This window comes from Cetorhinus maximus, chromosome 2 (genome assembly GCF_964194155.1).
Source record: "Cetorhinus maximus chromosome 2, sCetMax3.hap1.1, whole genome shotgun sequence".
NCBI lineage: Eukaryota > Metazoa > Chordata > Chondrichthyes > Lamniformes > Cetorhinidae > Cetorhinus > Cetorhinus maximus.
This window is the reverse complement of record NC_135880.1, coordinates 44,525,108-44,545,717: the sequence shown is the minus strand read 5'-3', so window position 1 is coordinate 44,545,717 and position 20,610 is coordinate 44,525,108. Positions and strand designations below refer to the sequence as shown.

Below are 20,610 nucleotides of genomic sequence, written 5' to 3'. Positions count from 1 at the left end.
TGCCGCATCATTAAGATGTTGTGACTCAAAGCGTGATGCAGCTTGATGGAAAAGTTGTCAACGTTTTGAATGATTGGTCACAAGCTCCTCCCAGTCAAAATGTCAATGCTTCTAGGACAGCTTCAGAGCGTCTTTGATGGGTTTTCTTTGTCCTTCCCTGGAAAGTTGGCCACTTGCGAGAAAACAGGACCTGATGAGGGAGACATGTTTTGGCCATCCCTCAAAGCTAATTTTGCAGGAGTTTTCCCGAATGCTTGTGGACCTGGCTTCAAGAAGGGCACTTGTCTTCAGTCAACTGCCCTCCAGTTGAATCCAGAGGATGCTGACCATAACATACAAAGCTTTTTTTTGAAATCACCAGGGCCATCTATCAACCAAGGTCAAATGAACAAAATCTCCTTCGCTCATATTTTCCTGAATCGCCTACTTCCTGTGCCTGAGGAAATTCTTCCAGAGAGGACTTGTTTTAGGCCTTAGCAACCTCTGGTATGGAGCCTAGTATTGTGAATGGAAACGTTTGGAAGGTTTCTTGGCAAGTGTCCTGCTCACTTGTTTGAAACAATGTCTCAGTTGATGCAAGTGTTTTTCAATGATAAAGCCATTGGGGCAAAAGATACAATTTAGCGAAGGAAACCCCACTTATTGGCAGGCAGTGTGTGTGAAAAAATGTAACTCTCTTCGCTGTTCAAAAGAAGTGGCCATTCACTTCAAGGTGTTTTTGAATCGAGGTTTCAATCCTGCCCCCCAGTATCTGGTTTTTGGCAATAGGCTTTCGGACAAAGCTCTGAGCGTTGGAAGGTGTAGGCATTGCACTGCGGGCTGGCTGGGATTCGCGCTGTGATTATGTTACACAAAGCGCCTTTCAAATCCAATAGGAGCACGTTATCGGCCGCCTCCACGCAGCTTGCGTGCTGGCTCCTTCCTGCTCCCATATCGGAGCCTCTTGTGGAGCCAGAGAGAGAGAAAGAGAGAGAAAGAGATGGCGAGCTTACTAAAGATTGTGTCTTCTTTAGTAAGGAGTGGGTCCCGGAGCCTCCCCGGCGTCTGCACCGTGCAGCGAAGAGACTGTGAGTCAGCCTAGAATCTCTTTTAAGCATAATCTTCTGTCTGAAACAAAAAGGCAGAATTAACCCAGAAACTTTAGTCCCGCTTTTGCTATCAGTTTGCGACGTGACGGCTTGCACATAAAGGTCTGCCTTGAGCTGGGTTGCCGGCGTTGTTATTTGCGGATTTATTATTGTTATTTGGGGTCAGATTGAATGCTACGAGGCTCCACACGCCGCCTTTCTGTTACTTGCACTGGCTCTAGGATCTTGCAAAATGATCTCACTTTCCCACTCTTGCCAATTCCACGGTGAATCACTGAGGACCAGCCAAACCATTCCGTTCATAAAGGATGCTTTTTCTAGAAGTCCTGTAATGATGCCAGCAGTAGCTAAAGACTCTACTAGGAACCAATCCAGTTTTAGCAACTTGTAGTAACGGTCCATTATGGTTCAATGCAAAACTGAGCCAAAGCAGATGAAAGCAAAATACTGCGGATAAATAGGGGTGAGGATGGAGGGGAAGAGTTCATGGTCTGAAGTTGTTGAACTCAATGTTAAGTCCTGAAGGCTGTAAAGTGCCTAATTGGAAGATGAGGTGCTGTTCCTCCAGTTTGCGTTGGGCTTCACTGGAACATTGCAGCAGACCAAGGACGGGCATGTGGGCATGAGAGCAAGGTGGAGTGTTGAAATGGCAAGCGACAGGAAGGTCTGGGTCATGCTTGCGGACAGACCGAAGGTGTTCCACAAAGTGGTCACCCAGTCTGCGTTTGGTCTCTCCAATGTAGAGGAAACCGCATTGGGAGCAGCGAATACAGTAGACCAAATTGAAGGAGGTGCAAGTGAAGTGCTGCTTCACCTGAAAGGAGTGTTTGGGCCCTTGGACAGTGAGGAGGAAGGAGGTAAAGGGACAGATGTTGCACCTTCTGCGATTGCATGGGAAGGTGCCATGGGAGGGAGATGAGGTTTGGAGATGGTGGTGGAGTGGACCAGGGTGTTCCGGAGGGAACGGTCCCTACAGAATGTTGACAGGGGAGGGGGTTGAAGGGAAGATGTGTTTGGTGGTGGCATCATGCTGGAGTTGGCGGAAATGGCGGAGGATGATCCTTTGAATGCAGGGGCTGGTGGGGTGAAAAGTGAGGACAAGGGGGACCCTATCATGGTTCTGGGAGGGAGGGGAAGCTGTGAGGGCAGAAGCGCGGGAGATGGATTGGACATGGAAAGCAAAGCAGATTTGTTGAAGAATGCCTCTTTTAAAAAAAAATCTTAGCCTGTCGGCACTTTGCACCATGTTTTTGTCAACACTTTTGTGAATCATGTTTTTTCCATTCCAAATTCCTACATCTACATTTCTAATATCATTCACCTATATAAACTTGTGATTTACGATTTGGCCACTGGGTTCTTTGTATATCAATGAATAGGATTGTTAACTCTGTGCAATGAAACCTCCTGGAATACAACTAGATTTCACCTTCCCGTCATTAGTTGCCAGTTAGGAAATAGCAAAAGTTTAAGTAAGTCATATTTGTCTTTGTGAGTGTTAGGAATGAATTTTAGCTTTAAAGTTTACGTTTGATTTGTATTTCTGTATCTGTGTGTTAAGAAAGTTCAAATGGAGTTTTAGTTTCACTTTGGAAAGGTGCTTGCATTTCTAATGAGTTTTATAGTTCCTATAAAGTAAAACTGAAAATACAAAGGTAGAAGGATTGGACTGTTACCTAACAACAGGGGCCCAGAGAGGCAGGTCCCTCCCATAGACACACGCACACAAGAAGAGAAACAGCAGTTGATTTGGAAGCTGTTTGAGTGCAGTTGGTTTTGAAAGTTGCTGCCAGGAGAAACTGGAGCAAAGGGGATAGATAACCAGTCCCAAGCTAAAGAAAAACCCCAAAAATCCAGGGGAGTGGAAGAGGGGAAAGTCCAAAGAAGACCTTCTAGTCAAAGGAAGGACAGGAACGTGGGAAAATGTCCTGTTAATGAAGTTAAGAGTGAGGGGCAGAGAGAAAGGCTCCATGCCTCAGACTTAGAGAGACAAAAGCTATAAAGGCAGATTTAAACGAGAACAGCTTGCAAGAGGCAAGAAGGTCCAAAGAGATAACTGAAGGTCTGTAACTCTTTGCTACGGGCATGTGAAGGAGTGGTGTACTGTTAACACTGAGTTGGTGACAGAGAGTGCATGGAAGACAGCATGAATGCATGTGATGACCCAGGGAAAAGAAACATCGGAAGGAGAGTTTGAAACCCTGTAGGTGAACACTTGTGGAAGGCACCTGAGAGAAGGCTTTGGTTTGGGAGAAGATTCCAAGATGGGGTCTCGGAGAATGGAGATTGGAAACCCTCATGTAAAAGATGGAGTGCAGTCAGACTGGTTGGTTTTGGGGGGAGTTGAGGGAGAGATCCACAGCATCTGTTTGAGGTGGCATCTGTCACTTGGTTTCAGAATGTGGTGTGTCGGACCACAGGGTGCTATACGTTTACATGGACTGTGTACTTACGGTGGACATTAGAGTATAAGATAGTTTTTGTAGCTTATGTTATCCTTACAAACCTGTATTTGTCTGTAAAGGTGTAGTTGTTGGTGAAGGAGTATTGCAATATAGTTCATCTTTTCTTATTGAATAAATGTTTCATCCTTTTGTTAAAAGTTCAAAACTGACTTCTGTGCCTCTGTTCAGTAGCTACCCTCCACGTATTGAAACAAACAAATAAAAGTTAAGATCTATCAAGCTGGGTTTCACTTTGGGATCAGGCTTGTCCAGGGGTAACCTCAGCTGGGATCATAACATTGCCTAACAGGCCCAGCCTTGCATCAATTGGAGAGTGGGAAAAAAAACTCTTCCATTACCCAATCAGGTGATTCTTGACTGTCAAACAGCTGTTTTCCCATCTCTAATACTTTTATAACTAATAAACAGGAGCGTTCAATCAAGGCTATCATTTCAGTGCAGTACTGAGAGCGTGCTGCATTGTTAGAGGTGCTGTCTTTTGGATGAGATGTCAAACCAAGGTTCAATCAGCCCCCTCAAGTGAATGTCAACAGTTCCAAGGGTTATATTATGAAGAAGAACAGGGGAGTTCGCCCTGGTGCCCTGGTCAATATTTATCCCTCAACATCCCCAAAAAGGATTTTTTGGTCATGTGTATTACTGTTTATGAAAGTTTGCTGTGTGCAAATTGGCTGCCATGTTTCTGAAATTTCAACGTGACTTAACTTCAAGAAAACTACTTCATTGGCTATAAAGCACTTTGGGACACTCCGAGGGCAGTAGGGGATTTACAGTTAGTAGGGCTCTGTGCTCAGCCTCATTTATGGCCCCCTCCTTGGGACCCGAAGGCCAAAGCCAAGAAATTAACAAATTGACCAGTGGTTCTTCACTTGTGAAAACATGCCTGTGTACAGTAATCATGAAATAGTCCTACCACCACAGTAGGATACTCTTGGCGTGTCTGTACTGAAATCCTGTTCCACTACTGCGGCATCCGGTCCCCAGTTTACTTTCTGCATGTTTTATATCAACCTGGGCAATTAATATTGCATTAAACATCTTGAACATTTTCAAAACGAGCAATATAATGTGCACGATGAGCCTATTCCCATCAAAAACTGACCATCTGCTTGGAATTGCTAAGAGCAGTCGCTCCCTAACAACATCTTCCAAAAACTCTGCAGACCCAAGATGCCTGGTGGAAAAAGAGGGCTGGGGGCACCGCAGAACACTTTTTTGGAAAATATTGCCTGGTAATCCAGCAGTAAGTTAACACTTGCAGTGATGCGCTAGAGCACTTTAGATATTGATTGGCGGAAAGATAGTCTTTATTCCCTGTGCATATTTGTGTCTCCTTTACTTAATCCCCTTTCATTCTGCACACACATTGATTTATTAATCTGAATATATATTTAAAGGCAAGAACAGAATTACCTGGAAAAACTCAGCAGGTCTGGCAGCATCGGCGGAGAAGAACAAAGTTGACGTTTCGAGTCCTCATGACCCTTCAACAGAACGAAGTAAAAATAGGAGAGGGGTGAAATATAAGCTGGTTTAAGGTGGGGGGGTGGGAGGAGAGAAGTGGGGGGGGGGTGGTTGTAGGGACAAGCAAGCAGTGATAGGAGCAGATAATCAAAAGATGTCACAGACAAAAGAACAAAGAGGTGTTGAATGTGGTGATATTATCTAAAAGAATGTGCTAATTAAGAATGGATGGCAGGACACGCAAGGTACAGCTCTAATGGGGGTGGGGTGAAATAAGACTAAAAGGGCATAAAAGGTATAGATTTAAAAATAATGGAAATAGGTGGGAAAAGAAAAATCTATATAAATTATTGGAAAAAACAAAAGGGAGGGGGAAGAAACGGAAAGGGGGTGGGGATGGAGTAGGGAGTTCAAGATCTAAAGTTGTTGAATTCAATATTCAGTCCGGAAGGCTGTAAAGTGCCTAGTCGGAAGATGAGGTGCTGTTCCTCCAGTTTGCGTTGAGCTTCACTGGAACAATGCAGCAAGCCAAGGACAGACATGTGGGCAAGAGAGCAGGGTGAAGTGTTAAAATGGCAAGCGACAGGGAGGTCTGGGTCATTCTTGCGGACAGACCGAAGGTGTTCTGCAAAGCGATCGCCCAGTCTGCGTTTGGTCTCTCCAATGTAGAGGAGACCCCATTGGGAGCAACGAATGCAGTAGACTAAGTTGAGGGAAATGCAAGTGAAATGCTGCTTCACTTGAAAGGAGTGTTTGGGCCCTTGGACGGTGAGGAGAGAGGAAGTGAAGGGGCAGGTGTTGCATATTTTGCGTATGCATGGGAAGGTGCCGTAGGTGGGGGTTGAGGAGTAGGGGGTGATGGAGGAGTGGATCAGGGTGTCCCGGAGGGAACGATCCCTACGGAATGCTGCCAGGGGGGGTGAAGGGAAGATGTTTTTGGTGCTGGCATCATGCTGGAGTTGGCGGAAATGGCGGAGGATGATCCTTTGAATGCGGAGGCTGGTGGGGTGATAAGTGAGGACAAGGGGGACCCTATCATGTTTCTGGGAGGGAGGAGAAAGCGTGAGGGCGGATGCGCGGGAGATGGGCCGGACACGGTTGACGGCTCTGTCAACAACCGTGGGTGGAAAACCTCGGTTAAGGAAGAAGGAGGACATGTCAGAGGAACTGTTTTTGAAGGTAGCATCATCAGAACAGATGCGACGGAGGCGAAGGAACTGAGAGAATGGGATGGAGTCCTTACAGGAAGCGGGGTGTGAGGAGCTGTAGTCGAGGTAGTTTTGGGAGTCGGTAGGCTTGTAATGGATATTGGTGGACAGTCTATCACCAGAAATTGAGACAGAGAGGTCAAGGAAGGGAAGGAAAGTGTCAGAGATGGACCATGTGAAAGTGATGGAGGGGTGGAGATTGGAAGCAAAATTAATAAATTTTTCCAGGTCTTGACGAGAGCATGAAGCAGCAAAACCGTTGTAGGGTAAAATAAATCTAAAAATTGGACATCATTTATATTAAGGACAATTCATTTGGATTCAGTTTGAACCTGTCCTTTTGCTTCTCTCACAAAATTAGTTTCACAAATACAGAACATCAAATAAAATGAGTAGAGCTACTGAAACATTGCTAAGTATAATTGCAAAGTAATTTGTTGGAACACTTGTTAATAGATCTCACTGTGGAAAGCAATTAAACTTTTCTTATATATATAATGACTGAGCTGTATGTAAACACATACAGCTCCTTCTCATCTATACCACCATTCTTACTATCAGATCCACAACATGCTTTGTAAGTGTTATTTTTAGTTTTAATTCAACCACCAAATGAGTCAACCACACAACAACAATGAGTGTCAAAAGCAGTGAATTAAGGAGACTGACAGTAAACAAGTCTGATAGGGAATCTGCAGGGTACAATAATTTTAAAGCAAAATTCATTTTTGGGAAGCAATTGCTGCCTTGGCGCTGGTGCAAACCGAGGGCAGGTGACGGCTAACTGCAATAACTTTGAGGAACTTGCCAGGCTCGATCACAACTGACAAAAGGGTTTGCAGAAGGAAGGGATTTCGGTACAGTTTCACCTGAAGTGTTCCTGCAAATCCAGTTTCAACCTGTTGAAACAGGCATTGGGATAAGCATTTAGAATGTGGAAGAGTTCCAAACATTGAATAAATGAAATTACTTTTGGTTTGTGGAAAGGATGATGTGGGAGCTGATAGGAACTATGCCATTACTACTAACATATCAACTATAAAATTCACCATACTCAACACATAGTCCGTTAAAAATAATACTCAATCTAAAAAAAATTGCAGTCTAAATATTATGTGCTATATACCCAAAGCTGCAGCCGCCAGTTTAAAAAGAGAAACTGTTTCTTTATAGGTTAAAGCATGTTTACAATATGCACCTACATATATTCCTACAGACATAAGGAACTTTAGTTGGAGAAATGTTTTAAAATTGTATAACTCAATATCTCACTCAATATCTTGGACATTGAATGCATATTATATTTGAAGAGCTGGGGAAACTGTTAAGAGACATTTGCTTCTGTGGGGTTTTATATATAGTTTATACCTGTTTGGTACAGTGTGTTATCACTGGCAGCCTACTTTGTGATCAGGGGGCTGTTGAAAAAATGTTGCGAACTGTCCAAATCTTGAGTGACGACGAGAGTTAGAATTTCTCCCTATTCGTTAATCATTCAGCCAAAATTCAGTGCTGGACGATTTGTAACCAGAATGAATCATTTCACAAGACCAACAATTCTGTGGTATTTTTCTTGTCATTACAGGTCACTGTTATTGCTCACGCAACGGCATCTCTAACCCCAGTACTACCTCAACACCTTAACCCAGGCTTGTCCAACTTTTTCACTTGGCGGGGGCGGGTGCATATTTCCAGTTTTTTTCACACTCAAAGGGTCGATGGGCAAATTTTGGAAAGATAAAGTTTGGCACAATATTAGACCGAATTTCAAAAAAAATTGTGGTGTTAAGAAAAGAAACAATTGCTAAGCAAAAATAAAGCAACGTCAAAGCAATAAATTGTTAAGCTGAAAAAAGAGTAATTAATAAAAATGACCAGAGTGTGAGAGGGTCAGAGTGTGAGTCCAATTCACTCCCAGCCTCAGGGTGCGCACTCAATCACCCTCACCCACTATGTGAGCGGGTGTGAGTATGTGTTGATGTGTGTGGTGGTGAGAATGAGTGTGAAACCTGAGACTGGGGGTAAGACAGACACTCACACTTACACACGCTCTCACTCCGCACACCCTTACTCCCACGCGCACACACACACACTCTCACTGTCACTCCCACACACACACACACACACTCTCACTCCCACATTCCCACACACTCACTCGCAGACACACTCACTCCCATACACCCACACACACACACTCTCACTCCCACACACACACTCCCACATTCCCACACACTCACTCCCACACGCGCACACTCACACCCACACGCACACTCTCACTCCCACACGCACACCCTCACTCCCACACGCACACCCTCACTCCCACACGCACACCCTCACTCCCACACGCACACCCTCACTCCCACACGCACACCCTCACTCCCACATGCACACTCTCACTCCTACATTCCCACACACTCACTCGCAGACACACTCCCACTCACCCACACGCATTTAATCTCTCAAACGCTACCCAACTTCATCACCATCCCCTGCTCCAACCCTGGGCTCCGCAGCATCTCGCTCACGGGGTCCGCGGCAGACAGCTTCTCCTCCCTGCGGCTCATGGCAGACAGCCTCTGCTCCCAATGGCACTCCCTCTCCTCTTCCCTGCTGAAAGAAAATCTCTTTCTCCCCAGCAAACTGGCACCTCTGTTGTTCACTGCTCTAGTGAGCCTATCAGCAGCAAACATGCGAGAGGAGCAACCTCTGATTGGAAGAGAGGCTCCGAGGACAATCTCCCACTCTAACTTACCTGTTTGACAGGCATTTTGAAAATTCAATTGAGGGGGCCACATAGAGGGGCTTCGGGGGCCAGATGTGGGTCGCGGGTTGGAGAAGCTTGCTTTAATCAGACCACTACTCCATACACTTTGAAGCTCATTCATTTTGGGGCCCCCCTGTTATTGGGGGCAACGTGCCATGGCACAGTGTGTTTCATTGTAAATCCGCCTCTGCCTGAGGGAGTGTAAGGCGCTATATAAATACAAGCCCTTCTATTTTAGAGTTGGCAACCTAACCTGTTCAACAGAGTTCCTCTCTGAAATATTACAGCATGTCTGTCTGCCATGTTTTTCCTTTTGAGGTTAATTTTTTTCCTCTGAGATTGTACTTCTTTGCAGGTTTTGTCACCCTTTTAATTTTTTTCCTCCTCTTTGCCCTCTACCCTGCCCATCACCTCCACTTCTTTCCCTTCACGTGGAGTGCTGGTTGGGAAATTGCAGAATTGTTTGTCTGTTTTCCTTTTCCAACCGGGATTCCCAGCAAATGCTACACAGTGCCTAGAGTGCCCATTTACAGAATTAGCCAGAGTATGTTGGTTAAAGCAGCCTAAAAATTAACTGCCAGGCATAAGTCATTTTGGTCTTTAGAGCCCTGGTCTTACAGATGCTGTTTAGGTGGTATAGTATATGCACACTAATAAAACAGTGTCTATTCTGAATAGTGTCATAGGCGATTTCTTTGTTAGAAATAAAAGAAAATAATTAAGGAAAGCCAGGATGGATTTGTTAAGGACAAATCGTGTTTAATTAAATTCCTTGAGTTTTTTGATGAAGGAACAGAGAGGGTTGATGAGGGTACATGAACTTCTAAAAGGCATTTAATAAAGTGCCACATAACAGGCTTGTCAACAAAGTTCGAGCTCATGGAATAAAAGAGACAGTAGCAGCGTGGATATGAAATGGGCTGTTTTTTAAAAATTTGTTTGTGGAATATTGTCTTTGAGCAGGTGGTGTTGTACCATCTACAAGTGAATGTTGTACAGTTAATAGCCCAGACTGGGTGAGGTTGGCAGATTTCCTCTCCTGAAGGGCATTAGTAAACCAGATGGGATTTTACAGCAACCCAATAGCTTCATGATTACTGTTAATGAGACCAGCATTTTATTCCAGATTTATTAATTAATTGAATGTAAATTTCTCCAGCTGCCATGTTGTGATTTGAACTGATGACTCCAGAGTATTAGTCCAATAACATTACCACAGGCTACCAGCCCCCAAGTAACGGGGAACAGAGGATAGTGGTGAACAGCCGATTTCTGAACTGGAGGAAGGTAGAGTGGGGTTTCGCAGGGGTCTGTGTTAGGACCCCTGCTTTTCTCGTTTCGTTAAACATTAATGACCTAGATGGGTGTACAGGACACATTTCAAAATTTGCAGATTACACAAAACTTGGAAGTATTGTGAACTGTGAGGGGGAATAGTGATAAACTTCAAGAGGACATAGATAGGCTAGTGGCATGGGTGAGCATGTGGCAGATGAAATGTAATGCAGAGATATATGAAATGACTCATTTTGGTAGGAAAAACGAGGAGAGGCAATATAAAATAAAGCATGAAATTCCAAAGTGGAATGCAGGAGCAGCGAGATCAAATCATTGAAGGTGGCAAGTCAGGTTGAAAAAGTGGTTAATAAGGCGTATGGGATCCTGGGCTTTATAATTAGGGACACAGAATACATAAAAACAAGGAAATTGTTGATTAACTTGTATAAGATGCTGATTTGGCCTCAGCTGGAGTTTTTTATTCTTCCACGGGATGTAGGCATCACTGGCATGGCCAGCATTTATTCCCCATCCCTAACTGTCCTTGAGAAAGTGGTGGTGAGCTGCCTTCTTGAACTGCTTCAGTCCATCTGGTGCAGGTGCACCCACAGTGCTGTTAGGGAGGGAGTTCCAGATTTTGACCCAGTGACGGTGAAGGAACAGTGATACATTTCCAAGTCAGGATGGTTAGTGGCTTGGAGAGAAACTTGCAGTTGGTGGTGTTCTGCTGCCGTTGTCCTTCTAGGTGGTAGAGGTCACGGGCTTGGAAGGTGCTGTTGAAGGAACCTTGGTTAGTTGCTGCAGTGCATCTTGTAGATGGTACACAATGCTACTGTGCATTGGTGGTGGAGGGAGTGAATGTCTAAGTTGGTGGATGGTGTGCTGATTAAGCAGGTTGCTTTGTCCTTGAAGGTGTCAAGCTTCTTGAGTGTTGGAACTTCACTTACCTATGCAAGTGGAGAGTGTTCCATCACACTCCTGCCTTGTACCTTGTAGATGGTAGACAGACTTTGGGGAGTCAGGAGTTGAGTTATTCACGTCAGAATTCCCGGTCTTTGACCTGCTCTTGTAGCCACAGTATTTATCTGGCTGGTCCAGTTCAGTTTCTGGTCAATGGTAACCCCCAGGATGTTGGTAGTGGGGGATTCAGTGATGCCAATGCCATTGAATGTCATGGGGAGCTGGTCAGATTCCCTCTTGTGGAGTTGAAATTGTTTCCAGTTCTGGCCACCACAAGGATGTGACTGTATTAGAGGGAGTGCAAAGATGATTCACAAAAATTGTTCCAGGAATAAGGAACTTCTGCTATATGGATAGATTGGAGAAGCTAGGTTCCCCATTGGAGGAGATTTGGTAGAAGTGTTCAAAATTGCGAGGGGGTTGGACAGATAGGGCAAAACTGTTAAAAAGAAGCAATGGCGACACAAGGAAAATCTTATGCAGCAAATGGTTAGGATCTGGAATGCACTGCCTGAGAGTTTGGTGGAGGCAGATTCAATCGAGGTCTTCAAAAGAGATTTGGATTATTTCTGAAGGGAAAATAATGTGTAGGGCTGCAGGGAGAAGGCAGGGGAGTGGGATTAGGTGAGTTGTTTTTGCAGAGAGTCAGCATGAACATGATGAATTGAACATCCTCCTTACAGGGCCATGTGGACCATGCTGGGAAGTGGAGGTACAAAATATAGGGTGGGATGGTGGGTGGGTGGCATATCTGCAGCATTTTACCAGCAGCAGGGTAGGTAGTTGGCATCCCTCCTGCCGTGGGGGCAATTGTCTTTTGAAAGTCGCTATTAAATCTTCCACCATCCTTTCAGGCATTACATTCCAGATGGTAACAACTCACTGCATTAAAAAAAAAAATTCTCATTTCCTCTGTGGATTTTTTTCCCTCAATTATCTTAAATCTCCACCCTCAGGTTACTGACCCTGTGACCAGTAAAAGCATGTTCTCTACACTAAAGAAGCTCAGCAGCATCCAGGCCAAAGCATTTTGATTGATTGACATCCTGTTTTTGGGCATGATATCCACCCTGTTCGCTATCAGTGTGTTGTGGCTGCAGAATGTACTTCCCTTCAGTGCGTACTGCAGTAACTTGCCAAACTCCCTTCACCAGTACTTTCCAGCCCTGCAAACACCAGGAAAGACGAGAGCAGCAATGTTGGACCATCACCTCCAAGGCACACATCATCCTGACTTAGACACATCCCACTGTTCCTCCATTGCCACTGCATCAAAATCCCTGAGTTCCCTGCCGAACACCATCATGGAAGCACCAACAGCGCAATGCTTCACAGAGAAGACAAACCACCACAACCTCAGGTTAGGCTGAGCAATAAATGTAGCCAAGCCAGCATCGCTGACACCGTGAGAATAAAAGATTAAATAAAAGACTGTTCTACTGAGTTTTACGCATGAAGCATTCTCCAGCAGAGAAAGTGAACATTGTCCTGGATGCTGGTTTTGCAAACACCATTGAATGTGACGTGCCCTTGAAAGTGGACAATGGTAGATTTCTCGAAGGCCTCAAAAGCAGAAGTAATATCTGCTGTCACTGCAGAAAGGTTTGAAGGTGAAAAAGAACAGAATGATGACAGTTTGCATGAATACTCAGACGAGGCACCGCCAATGGTGAACAAATTGCCCAGATTTTCTTACATTAAATGATGATGCCATTCTGCTAGCATGCTCAACAGACCAGAAACTGTGCAATCATTGAATAAAAAAGAGAATGCCTGAAGGCAAGTAAAGATAATTGACATTTTTGATTACCTAGGATAATAAAATGTGTTGTAAATATTTAAACCAATTTTTAATAAATAACTTTATATTGTTAAAATTCTGCTTAAACCAGCTTGGGTAAAGCAATTGCTGTTTGTTTACTGCACAGTACTGACTTACTGTACACATAATCTGGTTTATTTTGTTATAAACAGTATAGTGAGATTTTATGACAAAATACAGTATCTGGCTTTTGGTAACATGAAAAACATGCATACAATATAGGACTGATGTTCCTAAGAAAGTCTCCAAGGCTCAAAAATTCCAAATTGAAGGATTTTGATAGGTCAATGATCTAATGTAGTGATAGTATTCCCTCAATGCCTTCAAATTCGTTATATGGAAACTGTACTGCATCAACTTGGTATTCTCTGCACAGGGCAAACATCAATGATGCTAGAAGTGTGCTGCAGAGACAGATGTTGGAATTCCTGTCAACAACATGTCCTTTCTATAACACAGGCTTTGTTCCATTATCTTCCTAATGAGGATGCCTAAAATGTCTGCAGTGACAGTTGAGGCTTTTCACTAGAGTGCTGCACCATCAGAAAGTGCCATTGATCCATTTCATAGGAACATTCTGAATGTTGACCGTTTTGAGAGCTTGCATTCCACCACAGGTTACGCTACCAGAAAGAGAGCGCTGAGGGCACCATCATGGATACATGCTCACAGTAGGAAAAGTACATGGTTTGTACAAGGAGAGGCCACCACATGTATGAAGTAGGAGCATATCTCACTCATGGGGCATAATGTTATGCTCTCTGATTGGTTGGCTGCCTCTTCCACTCTTCTGTAAAACTGGGCATCATGGCTTCAGGTCTGATTTCCCGATGTCAAGGCGCCAGTCTGCAATTATAGGGTAGGCAAGCATGGCACAACTTTGGAAAGCCAGTTGTCCTTGTTGAGGCAATTAACTTGCCAATGCACCTAGACTTTTTGTTGTCTGTGCAATTTTACATTGGTCACACCAGCTGCATGTTGGGATGGGGTGGGGGCAAGCGGGGTGGTATTTCTGACAGGGTTGGCACAGCAGCACACAGGTGAGATATATGGGCTAACAAGGAGCTCTGCATGAAGAGTTGGAGGCTGCAGCTGAGACAGCATGAGAGGAGAGGGAATTGTCTGGTAACTTTGGGCACACTTCTGAAGGGGAGCCACTGAAGGCATCACCTGGAAGGAAGTCTGAGTGAAGGGGTTCTGCAGCCAAGGAGGGACCCTTACAGGGAAAGCTGATACAGAGGAAGGTGGGAATGGTGCACTCCGATGGAGGCTCATCAATTGAGGAGGAGAGAAAGATAAAGGAGGAGAGGAGTGCTGCTGGCCAGGACAGCAATAACCTGCTGTCCAGCCACTTGCGGTGCGTGGTGAAGTTGAAAAGGCAGAAGGCTTCAGAAAGTAAAAGCAAAATAGTGTGGATGCTGGAGAACTGAAAGAAAAGCAGAAAGTGCTGGAAAAGCTCAGCTGGTCTGGCAGCATCTGTGGAGAGAGAAACAGTGTTAACGTTTCGAATCCGATATGACTCTTAGGATCCTCAAGGAGCGTCACATTGGACTCTCAACGTTAACTCTGTTTCTCTCCACAGATGCTGCCAGGCTTCAGAATACTGTGTGCAGGCTGCCCCAGCGGAAGAGCTTACCTGGAAGGCAGGGTGTACAAGCAGTGCTCAAACTACCTCCAGGTTTCAGTGTCAGTCTCTTAGACAGCTACATCTCTCCAGGGAGATAGTCACATTTATTTGTGAGATGCTTGCAGGGGCAAGTATCTATGATGCCTATGTCTCTGAAGGTCACTGTGGCCTTGAATTTGTATGCCTTGGGATCATTTTAAAGATCAGCAGGAGATCACTATGTCATTCCCCAGTTAGCAGCACATCAAGCCTATCACAGATGCAATGTTTAGGAGAGTGGAGAACTACATCAGATTTAGTACTGATGGGCACAGCCATACCAAGAGAGCCAGAGAATTTGGGGTCATCTCTGGACTCCCGAGAGTGCAAAGGGCGATTGTATGTATGTGGTTATCGAGGCACCCATAGGCCTGCCAGGGGCATTTGTCAACTGAAAGGGATTTCTCTCCTTTAATGTGCTAATTGTATGAAACCACTCCCTGTGCATCCTGCAGGTGTGTGCATGTTACCCTGGAAGTATCCACGATCCATACATCCTCAGGCCCTCCCAGTTGCCATAGCTCTTTGCGCCACTAGCATAACTGGATGGTTGGATACTTGGAGATGAGGTTTACCAGTTAAAGAGATGGCTCATGACGCCGGTCAGGAACCTCTGGGTGGCTCCCAGTAGTTCTGGTGCTTCTCCACGTCACGGCGCTCTTCCCTTGCCGTTCAACTTTTCCCACCGTCACATCCCAGCCCCCCCCCCACCGAGAGTCAGGCAGGGTGCTGAGGCTCCTTGAGTTGGCATTCTGGCTGCGTGGGTTCCATACGCCCATGTCCCTGGCTAACAACTCCCATGCACAATACATGCAGATCCTCCCATAGAGGAGGGTGTGTCCACGTCAAGAGGGCATGCAGGGAGTCATCATCAAACCGTGAGGCTACCTGAGATCCTATCCCTACCATTGCTCTAGGCAGGCGGTGGTATTACCATTTCTCAATCAGTACCAATAGGGGGAAACCTGGATAAACAGTCAACAGTTATGTTGAGTGCTTCAAAGGTTGGGATTGGCAAAGATAGCGGCAACCCCTCTGTTTGCAGCTGATTTTTAATGATTGGCCTGCTGACCTCCAGATGTAGCCTCTCCGTTGCCCTGATGCACGCTGTCAGTGGCCCTTTAACCCACCTGATGGCAGCTGTTCCTTGGTGAGTGCCCGCCCTTTCGCTGCCTGACTTCCCGCCATCCTCAGTTTGTTTTACAGCAATCCCACTAATCCCGCTAATTGGCTGGCCGGTGCTTAATCTCAGCGTGGTGATGGGACTGGGTGGGAGCTGGATGCCGAGTGCTTCTGCCATTCTGCCACTGTCATCCCCTCCAATGACCATCATCTCAGGCATCGTCCATCAGTATGATTTATCATGCCTCGACCCCAGCTATTTACATGAAATCTGAATTGTATTCTCCCTCTCTCTCTCGCCCTCACTACTCTTTTATTTATGCATATTGTGCTTTCCACCTTCTCAGTTCCCTCTAATTCTCTTTTATTTCTTCCCTGAATTCATTGTTCCTTCTGTCCCATGTTTCATACCCTTCCAAGCTTCTGTCCAATTGTATTGTTTCATTAATTTTTGCCTTTCCTTTTTCCTCCCCCTCCTTTTCATTCCCTCTGTCCTTCCTGTTTCTGTTGTATTTTTGTCTCATTCCTTTCCCCACAAGTTACCAACAGTGGCTCTTTATCTTAGGATCCTAAGCCTTCTAAAGATATTGTCATGTAATTTATTTTCTGCTGCACAGGTTGATCCCAGTAATGATATGAGCTTCTGGCAGCAGCCACATTATCAGTTGCAGTTTGTTCCTTTGCCTGGTACCAGGCTAGTGATTGTTAAACAGCTCGATATGTACTGTAATCACCTTCACTCCTTGTTAAGCATCTAATGACTATCACAAACATTCACAGTAGTTGTTCAGCTAATAACTGCATGAAGTTTATATATCCAAAAAAAAGCTCCATTATGAAAAAAAAGGCTTTTTTTTAAAGAAGCAAACTGGAGTTTAGGATTCCTGTGTTCTGAAGATGGCAGCTGTGCCATGTTAATATGTTGTAATTAATTCGGTAGCACAGCCAAATCAAACTGCAAACAAGTCTCTTCTGTTGCAGCTATGTTATGTTGAATCTTCCGTATCGAGACTGAGCACTGGGATAGGGCAGCTAAACAAGCTTCCAAACAGCTGCAGTCCTGCCATAGAAGAGCCACGTGTGATTTATTGAAATGTCTCAACATGTGTAAATGTTTCCTATGTGTGCTGTGTTGCATAGAAAGCAAAATACTGCTGAAGCTGAAAACCTGAATTAAAAACAGAAAATGCTAGAATCACTCAGCAAAACTATTCTGTGAATCTAGAAGGGTAGTGTTGCCGGCTCAGGCTGATCCTTTGTGAGTATGGTAGTGCAGTTTTTTTAATATATTTGTTCATGGGATATGAGTGTCACAGGCAGGGCCAGCATTTGTTGCCCATCTTTAACTGCCCTTGAGAAGGTGGTAGTGAGCCTCCTCTTGAACCACTGCAGTCTATGTGGTGTAAGTACACCCATACTGTTAGGTAGCGAGTTCCAAGTTTTTGACCCAGCAACAATGAAGGAATAGTAATATAATGATGATGTGCTGTTTGGACTGGTACTTGCAAGTGGTGGTGTTTCCATGCATCGGCTGCCCAAGTCCTTCAAGGTGGTCGAGGTTGTGGTTTTGGAAGATGCTGCCGAAGGAGCTGTGATACTGGGCTGGCAAAGTAGAGATCATCTGTTTCAGCCCATTGCTTTTCTGGCCCTGAAAAAAGATCAAACTGGAACATTAATACAGGTATAAATCTCCAGCTGAACAGATTCTCTTCATCTCCATACACCTAGTATTTATAGGACAAGCTGGATGGACCAGTGATTCTTTTCCTGTCTTTTGCATTTGCTTCAATTCAGAATTCAATCCTGATACATCCTGGGCATTTCTGCAAACTGCACATGGCACATGTTGGGAAATTCTGCAAAATGCTTTTGCTCTGAATGCTCAAATATAATTGCCAATTCCCTTCAGCTATTCAGGGGCTGAGGATATAGTCAAGGGCTATGCTGAATCTTTGAATAAATCTTTAATAAAGGTATTAAATGGCAACTCAGTAAATAAATGCAAACTTTATTGTGAAATAAGCATTTTTGACAATCTCTTTTGGGCATGAGAAATTTCAGCTATTAGAGAAAAAGTCAGGCACATTGTTCTCAATATGTTTTGAGCGATCCACCACTACTTTCATAAATAGATTTTTGTTATTGATGTTTTCGTTTGACTGGTCACTCAGGATTAGTCAGTTGTAACTGCTGAGTCAGTTCTCCCTACCAATTTTCTAGTTTCTTCTCCTCACTTTTGATTTGCCTATTTTCAACCTCTTCTCTTCAGATTTGCTGTGGGTAAACCAATCAGCAAAGTGTTACAGCAAAAGTGTGACAACCGTAATCAAGTTCCCATAACAGGCTGTATACACTAGGCACAAAACTTCAGATATTGGCCTGGATTTTGCAGTCAGCGTTGAAGCAAGGGTCCTTACCGTTAACCTCAAAGAAAGCCTCGCTGAGAGACCTTGTGATCTCTGTGATGAGAATTTCAACCCTTTCAACATGTAGCGTAGTTTAATGGGGATTCCAAGCTGCTGTGATGTTAACAAGCTGTTGAAGCGGGCAATCACATTAAAGAATTCTCACAGGCAGCCAACCAGGAAACGAAAAGCACTAAAATCAAATCACTTTTTAAAATTTTACTCGGAGTGAAATAAAGATACACATGAGGTGAAGACAGAATTTGAAATATCATGGTAATTTTCTTTTTAAATATAGCTATTTAAAAAGAAAACTTCTAATGATTCATCATAATGGAAACATTCAGCAACGTTCTACATATTTTTTAAGGGCCAAATCAGCTGTCCACCCCTAGTTATTATTCTGGTTGCTGTAAAAACCCAGTTAGATCTTATTGAATAAAGCTTAATTTTCAGTGGGGTTTCTAACAGTGATATGAGAGCAGAAATGGGGAAGTTCTGGTCAGACCAATTGATTTCACCGATTGCTGGCTCTGAGGGGGTTGGGAGCGTGGGACCACCATGGAGTCTATGGTGGAGCAGTGAATGATGGACCATAGTTTCAGGATATCTGTGTTCTTCTGTGCTTGCGCCAAATCTGAAATTCCTGTCAGATTCAGAGGCGTAATGAGAGCAAATGCTGAGATTTTGCCATAAAAACGCTGCAAATTCCAGGTCGTTATAAATTCAACTTGATCTTGGTGTGTTATTGCACACGAGGCAGCCAAGCCAGTTGTCTTCAGTTGATGAGATAAGAGGGCACGGAATAATTGGGCTGTGCAGGCAGACATAATCCGGTCCCTGTTTTATAGTCACACATTCTCATCTTATTTTCATATAATGTTTGATAAACATAGTAATTTTGAAAGCAGAGAAGCAGAATCGGTTCTTTGCAGTACGGGCTGATGAGCTGGGAGATGTAAAGGCTATGATTGCAACGTGACAAGTTTACATAGGCATTCTCTATCATAAATGTGGTCATAGCACCTTTTAAATTAAAAAGTTGACATAGGAATTTGGCAGACGTAATATTTTTTAATATGGCACAGATAAATGGGATTACAACTGAAATAATACTTTTAATGCAAAATGTAGAACTTGTCATGCCAAAAAGGCGTGAAGGAAAAAAAATCTAAAATAAGTTTTTTTTTCTCTTCCATATTCTCTTGTTTAAATTTTTTTTATTTAAATGGACAGTTACTGGGTTGATAAAATGGCCATAGCTAGTCACATGCTGATAGTTCTGTAAAATTCTGAGCAGTTCCAATGGACAAAGGCAAACTCATCAACCTCCTGGAATCTGACTCATATTGTATATGATATATATTGTATATTATATATAATATATTCCAGCCAAGCCAACATAAAGGACTAGCAGGTGAGACGTCTACCCCAGCCAACACTGCACAAAGGCAGAGATTTTTGGGAGTCCTCATCTCCAATGTTGTGCCAATAGCTCTACAGTTAACTGCTCAAGATAGAATGGGTTTTAACGAGCAGGCCTCAAAATACACCATTAGCTGAGTGACTCGACCCAAAACCATCCTGTCACATGACTGAGACTTGAGCTGTTTGAATTGCTTTAATTGTACAACTTTCGGATTCCATCTTTAGTTGCTGTTTAACCTCAGAAGAAAACTGGACTCCAGGCTAGCAGCCTGCCTCTGTCTGCCATCTTCCATCAACCAAACAGCAGCAGAACCAGAGCTCTACCCAGGTTTAAATTGCCTGGCCTTCTTCTACACTGTTTCTACTGGGATGTCTGAACTTCTGTACCAGTACCTACTACAAGACTAATTCATCTCTATGTGTGCTTCCTATTGTTGAAGTCAGCGCTACTGGAAAAGTAGACTACCCTACATCAGCTTCAGCCTGCTAACCTCGCTGAAAGGAATACACCATTGGACTTTTAATTCTGGACTCTGGACTCACGTGAAACAATAATTCTTATTTTGTTTGTGGTCTTTGTCCTGTGCATCATTCTTTCCCTTATCCCTCTTTTATTGTGTGAATGTACTGGGGTTACATAGTGACACTCATTCCCCGCATTTTGAGTGTGTGTAAAATAAACTAATCCTCTGATTCTACCCTATCTCGAGTTTGCTGTAAGTTTATTAATAAGAGGATTGGATCACCCCAAAACTGAGGGGCTGGGGAAAATATGCCACCAGTTATAAAAAGGGGAAATCAAATATCAAAAAAAACCTGAAACAAAAACAGAAAATGCTGGAAAAACTCAGCAGGTCTGACAACATCTGTGGAGAGAGAAACAGAGTTGACATTTTGAGTCTGTATGACCCTCAGAAGAAGGTCTCTACAGACACTGTCA

The 20,610-nt window shown here is 44.0% G+C and overlaps 1 protein-coding gene across 1 annotated transcript in view; it reads left to right on the top strand.

The window, feature by feature from the left end:
- The first annotated feature begins 928 nt into the window (after positions 1–928).
- The window catches only part of LOC144693954 (isocitrate dehydrogenase [NADP], mitochondrial-like), an 80,783-nt gene continuing 61,101 nt past the window's right edge, over positions 929–20,610 (top strand). Inside the window, exon 1 of the mRNA XM_078564223.1 lies at positions 929–1,067. Coding sequence (XP_078420349.1) covers positions 980–1,067 — 88 coding nt within the window. The 5' untranslated portion in view covers positions 929–979. The remainder of the gene's footprint in view (positions 1,068–20,610) is intronic.